General features: G+C 35.7%; 1 protein-coding gene across 1 annotated transcript; it reads right to left on the reverse strand.

Moving 5' to 3' along the window:
* Positions 1 to 1,930: 1,930 nt before the first annotated feature.
* Positions 1,931 to 16,071, reverse strand: LOC106071447 (uncharacterized). Its single transcript, XM_056032263.1, has 6 exons — positions 15,980 to 16,071; positions 14,289 to 14,346; positions 10,868 to 11,027; positions 9,162 to 9,414; positions 7,616 to 7,740; positions 1,931 to 2,060 (listed from the first exon to the last, which is right to left on the reverse strand). Exons 2-6 carry the CDS (start codon positions 14,344 to 14,346, stop codon positions 1,931 to 1,933), a joined length of 726 nt encoding a protein of 241 aa, XP_055888238.1. The 5' UTR covers positions 15,980 to 16,071.
* Between the last annotated feature and the right edge of the window lie 801 nt (positions 16,072 to 16,872).

Below are 16,872 nucleotides of genomic sequence, written 5' to 3' on the forward strand. Positions count from 1 at the left end.
GTATACTATGGAAATCATTCGGTTCGGGAATGAGAATAAAAACAACACAAGACACAGATATTTTACAAAGAGAATTAGATGAATTACAGAAATAAGAATCAAATTGGAGCATGTCTTTCCACCCAGAAAAATGTCAGTTGTTAAGAGTAACAAAAAAACTAAAACAAATTAATTCCACTTATCTTATTCATGGCAAACCAGTAACACAAACTAAAACGCAAAATACCTAGGTGTTATAATAAATGAAAAACTGTCATGGAATCCACATATTGATGAAACTACAAAAAAATCAAACAAAGCATTAGGATTTATTAAAAGAAATTTCTATAAATCAAATAAGAACATAAAACTAAAATGTTATTTAACCTTGGTTAGGCCTATAATAGAATATGCATTCTCCGTTTGGGACCCCTCAACTCAGGAAAACATTAAGAAACTGTAACAGATACAAAATAGAGCAGTGAGATTCATAACAAACGAATATTCATATTTGACTAGAGTAACACCTTTAGTAAAACCACTAAATTTAGAAAGCCTTCAGGACAGAAGGCTCAAAGTAAAGTAGCAATCATACATAAAACACTGAACCATAATCTTCAAATACAAAAACAAAGTTTAATAAAATACTCTGAAATGATTTACCTAATTGCATTAGTTCAGGAACAAAAGGGTTATTTGCAGACGATTTATAATATATAGAACAAAACAACACAAGATACATAAATTCTACAAAGAGAATTGAATGAATTAAAGAAATGGGAATAAAATTAAAGCATGTCTTTCCACACGAAAAAATGTCAGTTATTAAGAGTAACAAATAAACTAAAACAAATTAATTCCACTTATCTTATTCACAGTAAACTAGTAACACAAACTAAAAACGCTAAATACTGAGGTGTCATTTTAAATCAACAACCACCACGGAATCCCCATATTGATAAAACTATCAAAAAATCAATTAAAGCATTAGGGTTTATTAAAAAGAAATTTCTATCAATCAAAAAAGACCACAGAACGTAAAACTAGAATGTTATTTAACTTTGGTTTGACAAAAAAATAGAATATGCATCCTTTGTTTAGAACCCCTCAACTCAAGAAAACATTTAAAAAAACACAAAATAGAGCAGTAAAATTCATAACTAACGAATATTCACATTTGACTAGAGTAACACATTTAGTAAAATCACTAAATTTAGAAAGCCTTCAGGATAGAAAACTCCAAAGTAAAGTGGCAATAATACCTATGCATGACGCATAGGACGTAATAATCTTTTTGTAAGTAACGTCTATATTACATAAGATAAGAAGATAAGATATAGATCTTAAAAGTGCTAAATAACAAATTTAGTTTAGGTATATCTCCATCCTCATTCTAGTTCCATTTAAATGAAAATGTCAATAGCTCTGTTGGTACATCAAGCAGACATTGCCCAAGTACAAGCTCGATACTTGTTCTTTTCTTCTTTTTTTTCTCAATTACAATTAAATACAAAAAGATTATCTAATATTGCTCGTCTGACATATTGTACATATCCGGTAGTTGTCATGCCGTAATGTGTAATATATCTATATTATTTTGTATTAAGTTAACAGCACTGCCTGGTCGTGCTGTTAGCACGCTGGACTGATTATCTCGACGGTCCCGGGTTCATACCCTGCTCGCTGCCATTCCCCGTCGTCCAGCGGGATGGTTTGGACAAGGAGGTAAATTATCTTTAACTTTGAAAGAACATCCGAAACATGTAAAACATTTTACAGAAAAAAGATTTTTTACAACCTCAAAATCACGTCTTGAATATTCCTTGCGAATAGGCGAATCCGACGGGGGCCGCCTCTGAGTTTGTGTGATAACACAAACTCTCTTTGTAATCATGTTTATTTTCTTGTTTTTCGAATGCCATTCATTGTGTAACATCGTGAAACTTATCACTCAATTTTTGTCATTTTCATTGGTCTTGTAAATTTGGCAGTGGTGTGTACCCGTTAAAGATATGTTAAATCTAGGTCCAAGCTTCTGGGAGTAAAATGGCCACGCTTCCAAGATAACGAGATCCGAATGTCTGAAAATATTTTTGAAACGGATATACTGTCCAAAATAAATATCAATACAAGATTATACAAGATTATAAAGATGATTGATACTTCGCACAATTTTAGAGGCAGTCTAGTAAGCGATTCAGTTAAAAGGGAGGTTGTTAAATCATTATTGATTCTAGCACAATTTACTCCAATTTTCTCTCACTCTATACAAAATGTTCATGTTTATGATTGCCTGCAGTCAGAAACATTCAATTCATTGGCTGTTGCTTGTCGCTGCAGCTGATATAAATGTCATCTTTGTCTGCGGGCCACGATTATACACGTAGAACACCGAAATGAGTAGATGAGTTTCTACAAGTATCAAAGGCTTGGAACATAAATGTGAATTGTATTACAACTCTTCCATTTAACACGTGACTTCGTAGAAAAGTCTAGGTCGGTGGGTGGGTGAATTCTGGATCTTGAAAACGGCTCCAACGATTTTCCTAGAAATTTGACAGCTGCTATATATCGTTGGGAAAAAAATTACTAGCTCGTTGGTCACACTGGGAAAATTCTAGTTTGACAGTTATGATTGTTCAAAATATAAAGGAAATAAATTTAAATTGGGCTAGAAAACGAAACAATATTTATTTTGAAAGGACCATACGTCTTCGGGTATTTCCGTATTCCTTGAAGAGTTTGATAAATTCAAGTTTAGGAAAAAGATTTCCGCATCGTCTTCTAAGTCTTCTTATCTTTTCTTATAAAAAAACAGACGCTACTTCAAAAAACAAAAGGAGTACATCCTATGCACTGGCGGATCCAGGGGGGGGGGCGGTAGGGGCGATCGCTCCCCCCCCCACTCGGCCCTTTGGGGGGGGGGCGGACGAATTATAGTATAGAATTCACACAATTTGTATGCGAATTTATTACTTATGTTAATAATATATACTAATTATTTATATTTCAACCTATTTTTAGATTATTTCGAACCCTCCCCCCTTTCTAGTATTTTGGCCGATTTGGTAGGGTCGGGAGGGGGCGATGGCATCATTCCGCCCCCCCCCCCACCATAAACTTTCGAGGTGGGGGGGCGGTCCTATTTATTTGTAGAAATCACAGTTTGCTAACAGAATCAATTAAATATCTATATGATTAAAACTTGTTCTTGGTATTTTAACCGGTCTTTATATAATTTCGTTCACCTGTTGGCACTAGCGGATCCAGAACTTTGGAGTGGGGGGGGGCGATTTTTTTCCAAACCCTAACCCTAACGCCCAGTAAACCCTAACCCTACGCATAAACGTGCATACAGTGCGCGCGCGCACACACACACACACACACACACGCACACATACACACACACACACACATATATATATGTATATATATATATATATATATATAAATATGAGAATAAAAAAAGCAGCATTTCTCAACCTTCGGCGAAAAACAAAACAACTGGGGCAGCGCTATAAGGTTCTCTGGTGAAGTTCGGGGCGAAGCTTTTTTCACTGCAGAAACGCATTCTCCTGACAAGTACAGCTCATTATTCATCAATGAAGATCGGGGCGAAGCTCATTATTCATCATTGAAGTACGGGGCGAAGCCCCGACGCCAAAAGCGTTTTCTTGCATTCTTCCTTGCAGAAACGCATTCTCCTGACATCTACAACTCATTACCCATAAATGAAGTTCCTGGCGAAGCCCCGACGCCAAAAGCGTTTTCTTGCATTCTTCTCTGCAGAAACGCATTCTCCTGACATCTACAACTCATTACCCATAAATGAAGTTCGGGGCGAAGCCCCGACGCCAAAAGCGTTTTCTTGCATTCTTCTCTGCAGAAACGCATTCTCCTGACCTGAAGCTCATTATTCATACTATTAAAAAACGACCTTTTGAATAATGTTGTACTTGAAAAATATTCTAATATGAATTTATAGTCCCTGAATATATTGCAAATAAAACAGATTTGTTCCTTGAAAAGATAGGATACCCCACGTATTTATATTTTTGCTTTGAGGATCGCCGCCGAAAAAAAACTTATTCGATAAATAGTATTCAAGAAAACTTTAGTATAAATTGTGAGTTATAGTCCCAAATTTATTTAGCTAGAAAAATATCAGATTGAGTAAAGATTGGGAAAAGGTGACTATGAAAACGTTATTTGAGTTTAGAACTCATCTCAATCACGACTCTTATACTGAAAAATTTCGTTTGAATTCTAACTTTTCCAATGCAAAGTCTTTCTTAAAAAACTTATGATAACTTCATGTGAAATTACAAAAACTCTGTCTGGAAATGGGAATGGCGGTAGAGTGAAAACGATTAATCCTCGCTCCTTTACTAATTTCTGCTAAAGATTGCATTTGGCATTAAAGAATATGGGTGGGGCGACTCGATATAAGAATTTAATTTATAGTTTATATAAATTATATTAGTGACATATTTTTTTAATTTTGTAATTTCTTAACTATAATACAAAAAGAAAAAGTATTGATTTGTCCGATGGGGGAAATGCGATTGCATGTATCGCCCCTCCCAACTAGTACAACCCTTTTTCATTTAAATTTAGGCTACTAATGATACAATTTGAGATTAGAATGTGATACGACATATTTACAATGGGTCACATATCAATACGTAGTTTATATTATATAGATATTCAACTAATTTTATTCACAAACTATGATTCTCCACAAAAATAGGACCGCCCCCCCCCCCCAGCACTCAGAGAGCTAGAGTGGGGAGGGCAGTACATGCAATCGCCCCCCCCTCACCCCACCGAATTGGCCAAAATACCAGAAAGGGAGCGACATAATATAAAATTTATAAATTAATTCAACTAATTTTGTTCACAAACTATGATTTCTCCATAAAAACGGACCGCCCCCCCCCACTCAAAGGGTTTAGGTGGGAAGGGCAGAAGAGGTATTCGTCCCCCCCCCCCCACACACCAATCGGCAAACAGGGAACGACATAATATAAAGATCGGTTAAAATATCAATAACAAGTTACAGGGATATAGATATTTAATTGATTTGTTAGCAGGCTGTGATTTCTACCAATAAATTGGACCGCCCCCCCAACTCGAAAGTGTAGAGGGGGGGGGGAATTGATACCATCGCCCCCTCCCGACTCCACCAAATCGGCCAACATACTAGAGGGGGGGCGAAATAATCTAAAAATATGTTGAAATATAAATAATTAGTATATATTTTTAACATAAGTAATAAATTCGCATACAAATTGTGTGAATCCTATACGTCCGCCCCCCCCCCCTGGGGGGGGGGTCGGCCGAGTGGGGGGGTGCGATCGCCCCTACCGCCCCCCCCTGGATCCGCTAGTGCCTGTTGGCCGATTGGAAGGGGAAGAGAAAATACCTCCACCGCCCTTCCCATCTAAAGTCGAATATCTATATAATATAAACAGGTGGAAGTGCGATACATGCAATCACCTTCCTCCCATCGGACAAATCAATACTTTTTCTTTTTGTATTATAGTAAGAAATTACAAAATTTAAAAAAATCTGTCACTAATATAATTTATATATGCTATAAAGTAAATTCTTATATCGAGTCGCCCAACCCCTATTCTTTAATGCAAAATGCAATCAATAGCAGAAATTATAAAAAGGAGCGAGAATTAATAGTTTTCATTTTACCGCCCTTGCCCTTTCAAGACAGAGTTTGTGTAATTTGACATGAATTTATCATAACTATTTTAAGAAAGACTTTGCTTTGGAAAAGTTATAATTCAAACAAAATTTTTCAATATAACAGTCACGGTTGAGATGAGTTCAAAAGCCAGATAATCTTTTCCTAGTCGACTTTTTCCAACCTTTACTCTATCTCATATTTTTCTAGTTAAATAAATTTAGGACTATAACTCACAATGAATGCTAGAATTTTATTGAATATTATTAATCGAATTTTTTTTTTCGGCGGCGATCCTCAAAACCTTAATCTAAATATGTGGGGTATCTAATCTTTTCAAAGAACAAATCGGTTTTATTTGCAATGTATTAAGGGACTATAAATTCATATAAGAATATTTTTCTCATTATTCAAAAGGCACTTTATAATAGAATGAATAATGAGCTGTAGGGCACGAGAATGCGTTATTGAAGTGAAGAATGCCAGAAAACGCTTTTAGCGTCGAGGCTTCGCCCCGAACCTCACTGATGAATAATAAGCTGTCGATGTCAGGAGAATGCATTTCTGCAGTGAGAAATGCAAGAAAACGCTTTTGGCGTCGGGGCTTCGCCCCGAACACCACTAATAAGTAATGAGCTGTAGATGTCAGGAGAATGCGTTTCAGCCGTGAAAAATGCAAGAAAACGTTTTTGGCGTCGGGGCTTCGCCCCGAACCCCACTGATAAATAATGAGCTGCAGATGTCAGAAGAATGCGTTTCTGCAAAGAAAAATGCAAGAAAACGCTTTTGGGCGTCGGGGCTTGGCCCCGAACCCCACTGAAGAAGCTTACAGCGCGCTCCCAGACTCCCAAGCTTGCAAGAGAAAGACTGTTTTTTTTCTGTTTTTTTTTTGCCGAAGATTGAGAAACAGTCTTATTTTATTCTCATATATCGAATATATATATATATATATATATATATATATATATATATATATATATGCTGTACGCACGTTTATGCATAGGGTTAGGGTTTACTGGGCGTTAGGGTTAGGGTTTGGAAAAAAATCGCACCCCCCACTCCAAAGTTCTGGATCCGCCAGTGATCCTATGCGAGTTCCTAGGTCAATCTAGGCATGAATGTTAACCAATGACTTACATTCTGCCAAGTCATTAGTTTTCATGGCTGACTTAGTGCTAATAGTGCTAGGGAAGAAGGAGCATTTGTACAAATTTATCCTAGCACCTCTATCTTTGTGTCTTTCTGGGTATTTTATTAGATTTTGTTTTTGTATTTAATTAGATTTTTTTTTGTATTTAAAGATTATGGTTTAGTATTTTATGTTAAATTGCTACTTTACTTTTAAGTCTTCTATCATGAAAGGTTTCTAAATTTAGTTATTTTTATCAAAAAATTTTACTCTAATCAAAACTAATATTCGTTTATTATAAATCTAACTGCTCTATTTTGTAATTATCTACGTTTCGTGTTATATCTATATCATACAGACTCATAATAATTCATTTGCTACATGTCATGCCTTATTCTGACGGGTCAGAAACGTACATGTTGTTGTTGCTGTGTTGTTGTTTTTTTCTAACATTTTTTTCTCATTTTTTTTTGTTGGCAAAAATGTTTTCATAAAAAAGTGAACGCTTATAGCTTGCACGGAATTGAAAAATACAGCTCCAGATTTACAAACTAGAAAATATTTTCTTCATAAAACTAAAAAAAAAACATATTTTTAAAAAGAAAGTGAGATTAAATTTAAAACAACTCTTTTTCTTTCTTTCATTCATAAGTGACTCTGTAATAAAACTTTCAAAAATTGTAAGGAGGGGCCGCAGGGTTAGGGTTCTCTAAAAACATCCTGTCCCGGAGCCTCAACATATTTAAATCTGGCCCTGATTATACTAAATAGCACATGTTTATTCAACTAGAGTAGGCCAATCAAAATACCTATACATCCTAGGAACGTTATAGAATTCGTAACTGTGCATTATTCGCTCATCGATTCGTCCAAACAGCACAATTTTAGGTTTCCCTGAGCGCGTAGCTTCATCTACCAAAGCACTTTGTACGACCTTTAATAAAGAAAAATGTAGATCTAATGGTTTCAAAACATTCTAACAATTTATAAATAAAACAAGAAAGTCATTACCATAATAAAGTATTGTATTCGAATTAAAACATAACTAGAAAGCTTGTAATGATTTGACCCGGCGGAGCTCGGGGATTTTTTTTCTAAATAAAATTTTTGTGTGTCGAAATTTAATAATTCCATAACAAAATAACGTCTCAAAATTCTAAACTATTTTCATTATTTCGTATCATTATAGTAAGTGGAACAGAATGAGCATGAAAATTTCATCTTAATTTTAGTCAAGTGATTCCCTGCATACGTGTATCAGATTTTTTCCCAGCCATTGACAAAAAACAAGACAGAGCATTGAATGCCTCATTGTCTGTCATAATTCAGTATCATTTGAGATGTTTGGATTTTCTCTTCCGCACAAGGAAGATCTCATTTAAATGTTTTAATACTTTTTCCCAAAGTTCGAGTGTAGAAGACAATTCTCATGTGGTCAAAAAAACATCCAAAAAGATGTCGATATCCCAGTCTCGGCTGCCTCCGTAACACCAACATTTTAACCATTTTCCTGATCCTGAAATATTTTCCATATTCGATTCAGTCCTTCTATCCACGTAGGCATATCCTGTGCTTTTGTGTTCCCCAGTCGTTGGTGTTAATATTAAAGTACATCATGTCACGCTTACTTACATCGCGTACATACATCAGTGTATCTTACATCAGTGTATCTTACATCAGTGTATCTTATATCAGTGTATCTTACATCAGTGTATCTTATTTTCCTGCATCTTGCTTCCTTCAATTGTCCTTTGGATTAAGTACATCTTAAAAAAGAGTAAATTTTTCCTCTCAGACCTTCCAATCTATAGCGCAGATGATGTTTTGGTCATCTTTTACTGTGGCCCACGGTTAACAAGGTTGTCATCTGGCCAGCATAACGACCAACCGCCTTTACTTTCCCCAACTAATGTCAGGTACCCTTTAGAGCTGGGTGGGCCCAGAGGTGCCCAAGGATCCTAAAATCCAAATCCAAGTCTTTACCAGGATTCGAACTTAGGACCTCGGATCAGAGGCCAAGGGCTTTACACCTCAGTCACAGAGCCTTCTAAAGTACACCTCAAGTTATGTTAAATTTTCGCCCTTTGGTAGTGCACCTAAAGTAGTGGAATTAATGAAGAGATGTTGACTGGAACACTTTAATTAATGAAGAGATGTTGACTTAAACTCGTTAATTAAGTTGCGACGTCACAAATGTTTCCTTATTTTCAATAACATATTTAGTCTATGAAATCTTTTTTCAAAACATGCTTAAGAATAGTTAAAAACGATAATTAAAGCCTACCAAAATCTGCCCTTTGCTATAGATCTATACTTTAGAACGAGTTTAAAGATATTTGAAAATACAAAACTAACCTGCACGAAATCCGCCCAACGATCAAAATGGTAACGCTCTGGGCTTCTGAGTCCTACTCCCATATCCAAGTCTAATTCCACTCCATCAAATTTGTTATTTCTTAAGTGTGTTACTAGCAATGGAATAAATTTGAGTCTTTGGTATGGCGTTCTGTACATCTCATAAAATTTATCGTCGCCAACGGGATTAAGGAATGTTAGCACAATTTTCATACTTGGATTTTTTACTTTAGCGTCCCATAGCCATGGATAGCTGAAATCGCAAGAAAAAAAGTGTTGAATTAGAATTTAATTAACGTCTGAAAAAAAAATGCTTAGGATTGCTAAAGAGAATGTATTATGAAGTCTATCAGGCATTTTGAAATTTTGCATTATACGTAACATAAAAGTTTCATTCAGACAAATATAAATTAACAAGTAACATAAATAAATAAAATATATTAGTCAACCCACGGCGTAGCATACGCCGCTATTTTGCAACCTATGCGACCACAGTGGGCCACGCACTTTCATAGGACCCTCGCTTATTCTAGGTATATAAATTATTTAAATTAAACCATTTTATAACTTATAACAGATTTTTCGCGGCCTCCCAATTTACCAGGAGCCTCTGGAAATATCCAGAAATCGCAAAAATACGAATTGGTCCTGAAAATCTCTGGAAATTTGAAAAATCTTTTGAAAATTCTAAAAAATCTCCTGAAATATAAACACACAAAAATTGTCATTTTGGGGTGTCATTTAATATGGAAAACTCAAATCCTACTCGCGATTAAAAAAAAACGGCATTATGCAATTCCCGTAATTGTTTTGTTTAAAATGTTTTGTTTGTTTGTTTAGGAATTTTGGAATCTGGAGAACGAAGCTTCTCGCGCCTCAAACTAATGAAGAATTACTTAAGGCCAATAATTTTCGTAGATAGATTGAAACATTTTGTATGATAAACTGTATGACTTCGCTACACGCAAGCCTCGTAAAGTAATTTTGTACGTAGTAAAAAATGAATACATTTTATCCGTATCCCTACCCAAACTTAGCCCCTCGAAATCCGGCTCTGCTATTTAGTGACGGGTGAATACGGAGTAGATTACTTGTTCTCCCCCCCCCCCCTCTTTTTTTCTACCGCTAAAGTTACGTGGGGTAACTCTAGTCCGAAATAAAAGAATGATCTGTCCATTACTTATTTGTAACAATTGTTAAGTCCGACGCTGCTATTTAGTGATAGTTGAACACTACATGTTCTCCCCCATTCTTTTATTTTGCCGCCAAAGTTACGTGGGGTAACTCTAGTCCGACTTGCTGAAATAAAAGAGTGATCTTTCCATGACTTCTTGGTGGTGTCCAGACTATTGAGCCATGAAGAGAATTATATATAGATAGATTTTTTAATTAGTTGTTTTTTTTACTTTTAACAGCCAATTTTCCCAGCCCAAGTAGCTAGTAATTCTTTTCTCAGCAATATTCATCAACTGTCAAATTTCTAGGAAAATCGAAAGAGTCGTTTTTAAGATCCGTGAAAAAGTTACACCCACCCGAAGGTTCAACCCTCCATGAAACTGTGATTTGAATAGAGGTATTATTTAAAAAAAATGCACTTTTGTTGTTGTTCGTATCAAGTTTGTAAAAGACCATTAAAAATCCACCTATGAAAAATGTGTAAACCTTGGTCTAATCTTCGTTTAAACCAATATAAAAAAAATACTTACGTATCAGAGACTCGCTTGTCTACAGCTAGAGCACCATTGTAATATTCAGCGAACTTGACTCTTAGATAAGGGCAGACTGTTGGATCAATATCCTCTCTGGTTATCCCCGTCTGACTCATTGTTCGTGCAAGTAATGTACACATTATTATGTTGCATTTCTCTAAGGAAATGAAGAAATGTGTATGCCTATAGGAGCAATAACAGTTCTGAACTTCTGAAATTCTTAAGTAAGATATAAAAAAAACAACATTTTTTAAACTAATATTAAGCGTAGTTGCATCAATTAGTTTGGATCAGTCATGTAATTAAATTTGTAATAGATCTAGACTAAAAATTTATATATCTGTGCCATTAGATATATTTTTGCCAAATGTTTTTGTTTAGCGCAATGTCATGCTTTTAGCTTTCTCACTACGCCATGATCCTATCAAATGTCTGGACCAGTTGGAAAGGTGTGGGGGAGAAAGAAGGAGGCATCTGACTGATCGCTTTCCAAATGCCTTTAGAAATGTATTTAAAAAATGGTGAACGACCTGAAACCGAACTCGAGGGCTAAAGCTTCATCGGCCTCCTCTTATAAATACTGCAACAACTATGACAGGAGAATGTTCATGAAAATAAATGGTTTCATAATATATTTTGTTAGTTTCAAACTTTTCTCTCTAACAAAGTTTAAAGGGAACTAATGCACCTACAATACTGTTTAAATGCGCACTTTCGGTATTTCTCCCTGTTCACTTTCAGAACTGTTTATTTTTAGTACTTGTCTCATTGTGCTTTTTCAGTACTGTTTCACTTTGCTTTTTCAGTACTGTTTCACTTTGCATTTTCAGTACTGTTTCATTGTTCACTTTCTAGTTTGTCTCACTGTGTACTTTCAAATTTGCTTCACTGTGTACTTTCACTAATGTTTTGCTGTATATTTTCAGTACTTTCCGCATTATGCACTTTCAGCATTTGCCTTGCTGTGCACTTTCAGTACTGTTTCATTGTGCACTTTCAGTACTGCTTCACTGAATTTTCAGTACTGTTTCACTGTGCTCTTTAAATACTTGCCACATTGTGCACATTCAGTACATGTTACTGTTCACTTTCAGTACTGTTTCACTCTGCACTTTCAGTGCTGTATCAAAATCTTTGATTCGAAAACGTCACAAATCGCCAAAGTTTCCACTAGAAATGTCTTTTCCACAGAGAAGAATGTCCTGAGTTTCGAAATTAATAATTTCATACAAAATTCCAAATTCGTTGTAATTTTTTTTTGTTGGGTCGTTGCTATTTACTCTGCAACTGTCTGCATTTATTCGTAGAAACATAGAGCCGTTTCTAGCTTCTTTCACGTAATTTGAAAATCTCCAGCATCTTCAGTAGAACCTTTATGCCAAGACGATTTCAATTTCTTGCCCATTCATTGAAGATTGATATTTTGTGCACACGGACACGGCAGTGTAAAGTTAATTTGCAGCCACTGAGGAAACAGTACACAAGTTAAGAAGAGTAGGCCTTATAAGAGAGAAGTGTATGCTACCCGCGGTGAGCACTGAGTCAGCCTGGAACTTATACTTCTCTGCAGGTTTGTACAGTTCTGTCAGCAACCTGAGCGTAACAGAATTGTAAATGTATTTTTTTTTACTGGGCAGCAATCCTGGATTTATGTCAACTTTAGCTTTAAGCTCCCATTTTTTTTTGTTTGGGGGGGGGGGGGGCTCAAAAAAAAAATATTTACAGGGATATTTTTAATCCTTTTGAAGAAAAGCAGAGTCGAATGTTATGTTGATTACAAGGGGCTCCATTACAAACAGCTTAGTGCCTGCGTCTTTAACCTGTCGTTTTATCGAGCGTTAACACCGACTGCAACTCCACAAGACGTAAATAGATTGAACAAGATGACTGCACTCTTCAATGTTGTTCAAAGAACATTTCACATTTATCAGATGGAAACAAAGCTGGCGAAGGTTTTCTCATTCAAAGCAATAATAATAAAACATCACACTCTAGTTCTTAGCTTAATTGTATGATTTGAAGCCCTAAAAACGATTCCTTGATTTAAAAATTCAGCTAGTAAAAGCAATACTTACATAACTAAAGACTTTCGACATTTGCTCTCTATAGGAGATGACATAAAAGTTCCTTTTTTTTTTCGTTTAGTGTCACTTATTATATGATTTTCTTTGTGGCTCCCAGAAGATGAATAAATTCATTTTCAAGTAGTGGTGATAGGTATGATTAGTTCTTCGCTTTACCATAACATTTAACAAACGAATTGATAGAAGTGAAAAATTTAAATAACAAAGTCCCAATTGTTTTTGAAGATTTATAGGCCTACCAGCTTGAGGTTTTGCATTCCTTTTTACACTCATGTAGAGTAAGATTTCGTATAAGCATATGCATTTAGCAGGTTAATATTAGTTGCGATACATTTTGCTACCAATTCATGATTGAATTTTAGAAAAAATCGATTTGAAAAGTTCAGAAACATCACGGAGTATCGATGGTTAATTTTAGCACGTACAACTGTAGAAGTAAAATTATTGTAGATATTATAGTTACGTAAAAACGTAAAAAAAATATTCTAAGTCTTTTTTTATTATATTAGTATTAAATAAATGTTATTTATTATTCTATATTTCTGTGATTTCCATGGCACTTTTTCTTACTACGCCTCTTGTCTATTACAATAATCACGTTTCTTTACAAGCTACAACTGTACTTCAATGGAAGCAGTATTTGATGAGTGAATTGATTTGATGACGCTAAAAGACTAAAGAGTCACTAAAACAAATATGGAAAAGCTCCAGACTTTTGTAAACAGATGCCTAAGCCGGATATTAGGAATTAGGTGGCTAGAAAAGATAACTACTATCGATTTGTGGGAGAGAACACTAGACAAAAGCCGATAGACCAAGACATCACAAAACGAAAATGGAACTGGATAGGACACACCCTGTGAAAACCAGCTACCAATGTCGCAAGGCAGGCACTTGACTGGAACTCACAAGGAAAGAGGAAAGTGGGCAGACCCAAGCAAACCTGGAAGAGGTCAGTCATCATTGAAGCTGAGGGTACTGGAATGACATGGGAGCAGATGAAGAAAGCTGCTCAGAACTGAGTTCGGTGGAGAGGTGGGGTTGCGGCCCTATGCTCCCCTGGGAGTACACAGGATTAAATAAGTAAGTAAAAGACTAGATAAACTTTGGCTACTTATAATCCAGTGCACTGCATGCACTCCCTTGCACACCGGTCTGTGGGAGACATTTGTAAAACTGATGCATTATAAAATATTACAATGAAAGCACAGTAACGCATATAGAGACGGGCAGACAGACAGACAAACAGACAAACATTGTGAAACACACAAAAGTAATATTCAATTGATTAAAAAAAAAGAAATATATGACAAAATAACTTACTCAAGACTTACCTGAACTCAAATATATAAGAGCTGAGAAGAAAAGGGAAACAATTGCAGTCTTCATCATCTACAAACAAAACAAAGCATAAATATCTACATTTTATTAAATATTTAAAGGATATTTAAAGGATAGCGACCTATTGTTTAAAGTTTATGTAAGAAATATCGCAACAACCTATGATAGGATTCTTCTCTCAATATAGACATATCAGAGAGTCTAATTTTGTAAAAATGTTTGTTCGTAAAATGCTTTACGTGTTTCGAATGTTCCTTCAGAGTTGAAGATTGTTTACTTCCTAGTCCAAACCTCCCGCAGGACGACGGGGGATGGGAGCGGGCAGGGTTTGAACCGGAGACCATCGAAAAATCCAAACGACAGTCCAGCGCGCAAACCGCACGCCCATATAAATAGGCCTAAAAGATTCGTCTGAAAATAACTACAGATATTGGCATGTTAAACACTGCGTCGGGTTTTTATTTATTGTTTTGCTTCCTTTATTATTACGTAAGGAATACTTAAACAGTAGTCTAAAGACTACACTTTTTTTGGTCTTACCGCACCGTGCAGTCAACATTTTTTGGTCTTACCGCACCGTGCAGTCAACACTTTTTTGGTCTTACCGCACCGTGCAGTCAACACTTTTTATCCTTTCATTCCCTGCGCACTTCATTGCTGACCTGTTGCAACTAGTTTGACCCCCCCCACACACACCAATTACGTTCTGCCTCTTCCTACTCTGATATCCTGGGAGCAGGCAGGGTTTGAACCAGGGACCATCGACAATTACGAACGACAGTCCAGCGCGCAAACTGCATGACCACGCAGGGTTCATACCCTGCTCGCTGCTATACTCCATCGTCCAGGGAGAAGTTAATTATTTTTAACTTAGAAAAAAAAACAAAAAAAACGAAACATGTCAAACAAAAAAAAACATTTTTTACAACGGCGAATGAATCTTTGAAACATTATTACTTTCGACCATCAAACTTAAATCACGTCTTGAATATTCCTTTCGAATAGGCAGATCCGACAAGGAGATACGACTCCGACGGGGCCGCCTCTGTTATCACACAAACTCTATTTGTAATCTTCTTTTTTTCGTTGTTGTTGTTTTTTTTTAATATTATTTTTCGAAGACATTTTGTTCCTGGCGCGGATGTAATTGTAATTAAATTAAGACTTATGAATTCATATTAGAATATTGATCAAGAAAAAACATTTATCAAAAGGTTCTTGTAATTAAAACAATATAAAATTTACCTATTGTACCTTTTTAGTGCGAGTCAAAGCAGTTGAATACACAAATAGAGTTTAACTATTGTTCTGATGATGTCTTGTGCTGACCACAACAGGCCTAGAACAAGAGGTTTCGATTAACACGAAGATAATGTCACGATAAATACTCCTAATAAAGGTATATGTTTTTACGCTACTTATGCTTTGATTGTCAGTCAAATTTGGTCTCGGCAAATATCCCCAAATGACTTCGTTTACTCAATTTTATCTGGCTGTTAAATAAGATGAATAGTGAGCTCAATATGTCAGGAGAATCGCTAGAACACGATTAGTGTACGAGTCCCTCTGGGGGAGTTTATAGTGCTCTCCCAGATCCCCTAGTAAGGAAAAGAGAAAAGCCACAAAATTTTGTTTGATTTTGAGAAACATTGCTTAATATAACTTATTTTTTTTATATACATACATTCAAAAATTCTGGATCCGCTTGTGAATTCAAGAGGAAGTAAATCCTTATTACATCTTCATTTTAAAATAGCAGAAGTTTATCTAGTGATGTCCCTTTGATTGCACGATCTAGCAGTAGAACATGGAATAGCGTTGGAGATTTTCACGGCCCTTCAAATATAGACGTTTAAACAGTATAAAGAATCTTGAGACTGCCCTTCAAATATAGACGTTTAAACAAAACAAAGAATCTTAAGACGGCCCTTCAAATATAGACGTTAAAACAAAACAAAGAATCTTGAGACGGCCTCTCAAATATAGACGTTTAAACAGAACAAAGAATCTTGAGACGGCCATTCAAATATAGAAGTGTAAAGAGTACAAAGAATCTTGAGACGGCCCTTCAAATATAGAAGTGTAAAGAGTACAAGGAATCTTGAGACGGCCCTTCAAATATAGAAGTGTAAAGAGTAAAAAGAATCTTGAGACGGCCCTTCAAATATAGAAGTGTAAAGAGTACAAGGAATCGTGAGACGGCCCTTCAAGTATTGACCTGATAGAGTCTTGAGACGGCCCATTAAAGGTTAATTGAATTTGCTATTTAAAAAAGTATATTAAAAATCTTTGTGCTATAGATGACAAGAACTTTTAAATCATTCTAACCAGAAACCTAATCTTTGTCCCCTAGTGTGACTTTACTTTTGAACTGAGTTTACATTAGTAGATCTTTATGGGCTGTCAAGACAATTACATTTACTGTATTGAATTCAATTAACACACTAGCTTCACGACGTTTTTATTTCCCTCTAAAATAATTAAACATGATAGGCATTTGATACCACTGGCAAGAATGAATGAGATAACTATATTTCAGACAGTGGCGCAGCAACCATGGCGCGAAGGGTTTCGATG

Source organism: Biomphalaria glabrata, chromosome 6, assembly GCF_947242115.1.
Source record: "Biomphalaria glabrata chromosome 6, xgBioGlab47.1, whole genome shotgun sequence".
Taxonomy (NCBI): domain Eukaryota; kingdom Metazoa; phylum Mollusca; class Gastropoda; family Planorbidae; genus Biomphalaria; species Biomphalaria glabrata.

Coding starts and splice junctions, on each gene's coding strand:
- LOC106071447 (XM_056032263.1), bottom strand. CDS start 14,346: ATGATGAAGACTGCAATTGTTTCCCTTTTCTTCTCAGCTCTTATATAT. Junction 9,415..10,867: donor GACAAGCGAGTCTCTGATAC/GTAAGTATTTTT, acceptor TTGCGATTTCAG/CTATCCATGGCTATGGGACG. Junction 2,061..7,615: donor AACGTTCCTAGGATGTATAG/GTATTTTGATTG, acceptor AAATATTTTCAG/ACATTCGGATCTCGTTATCT.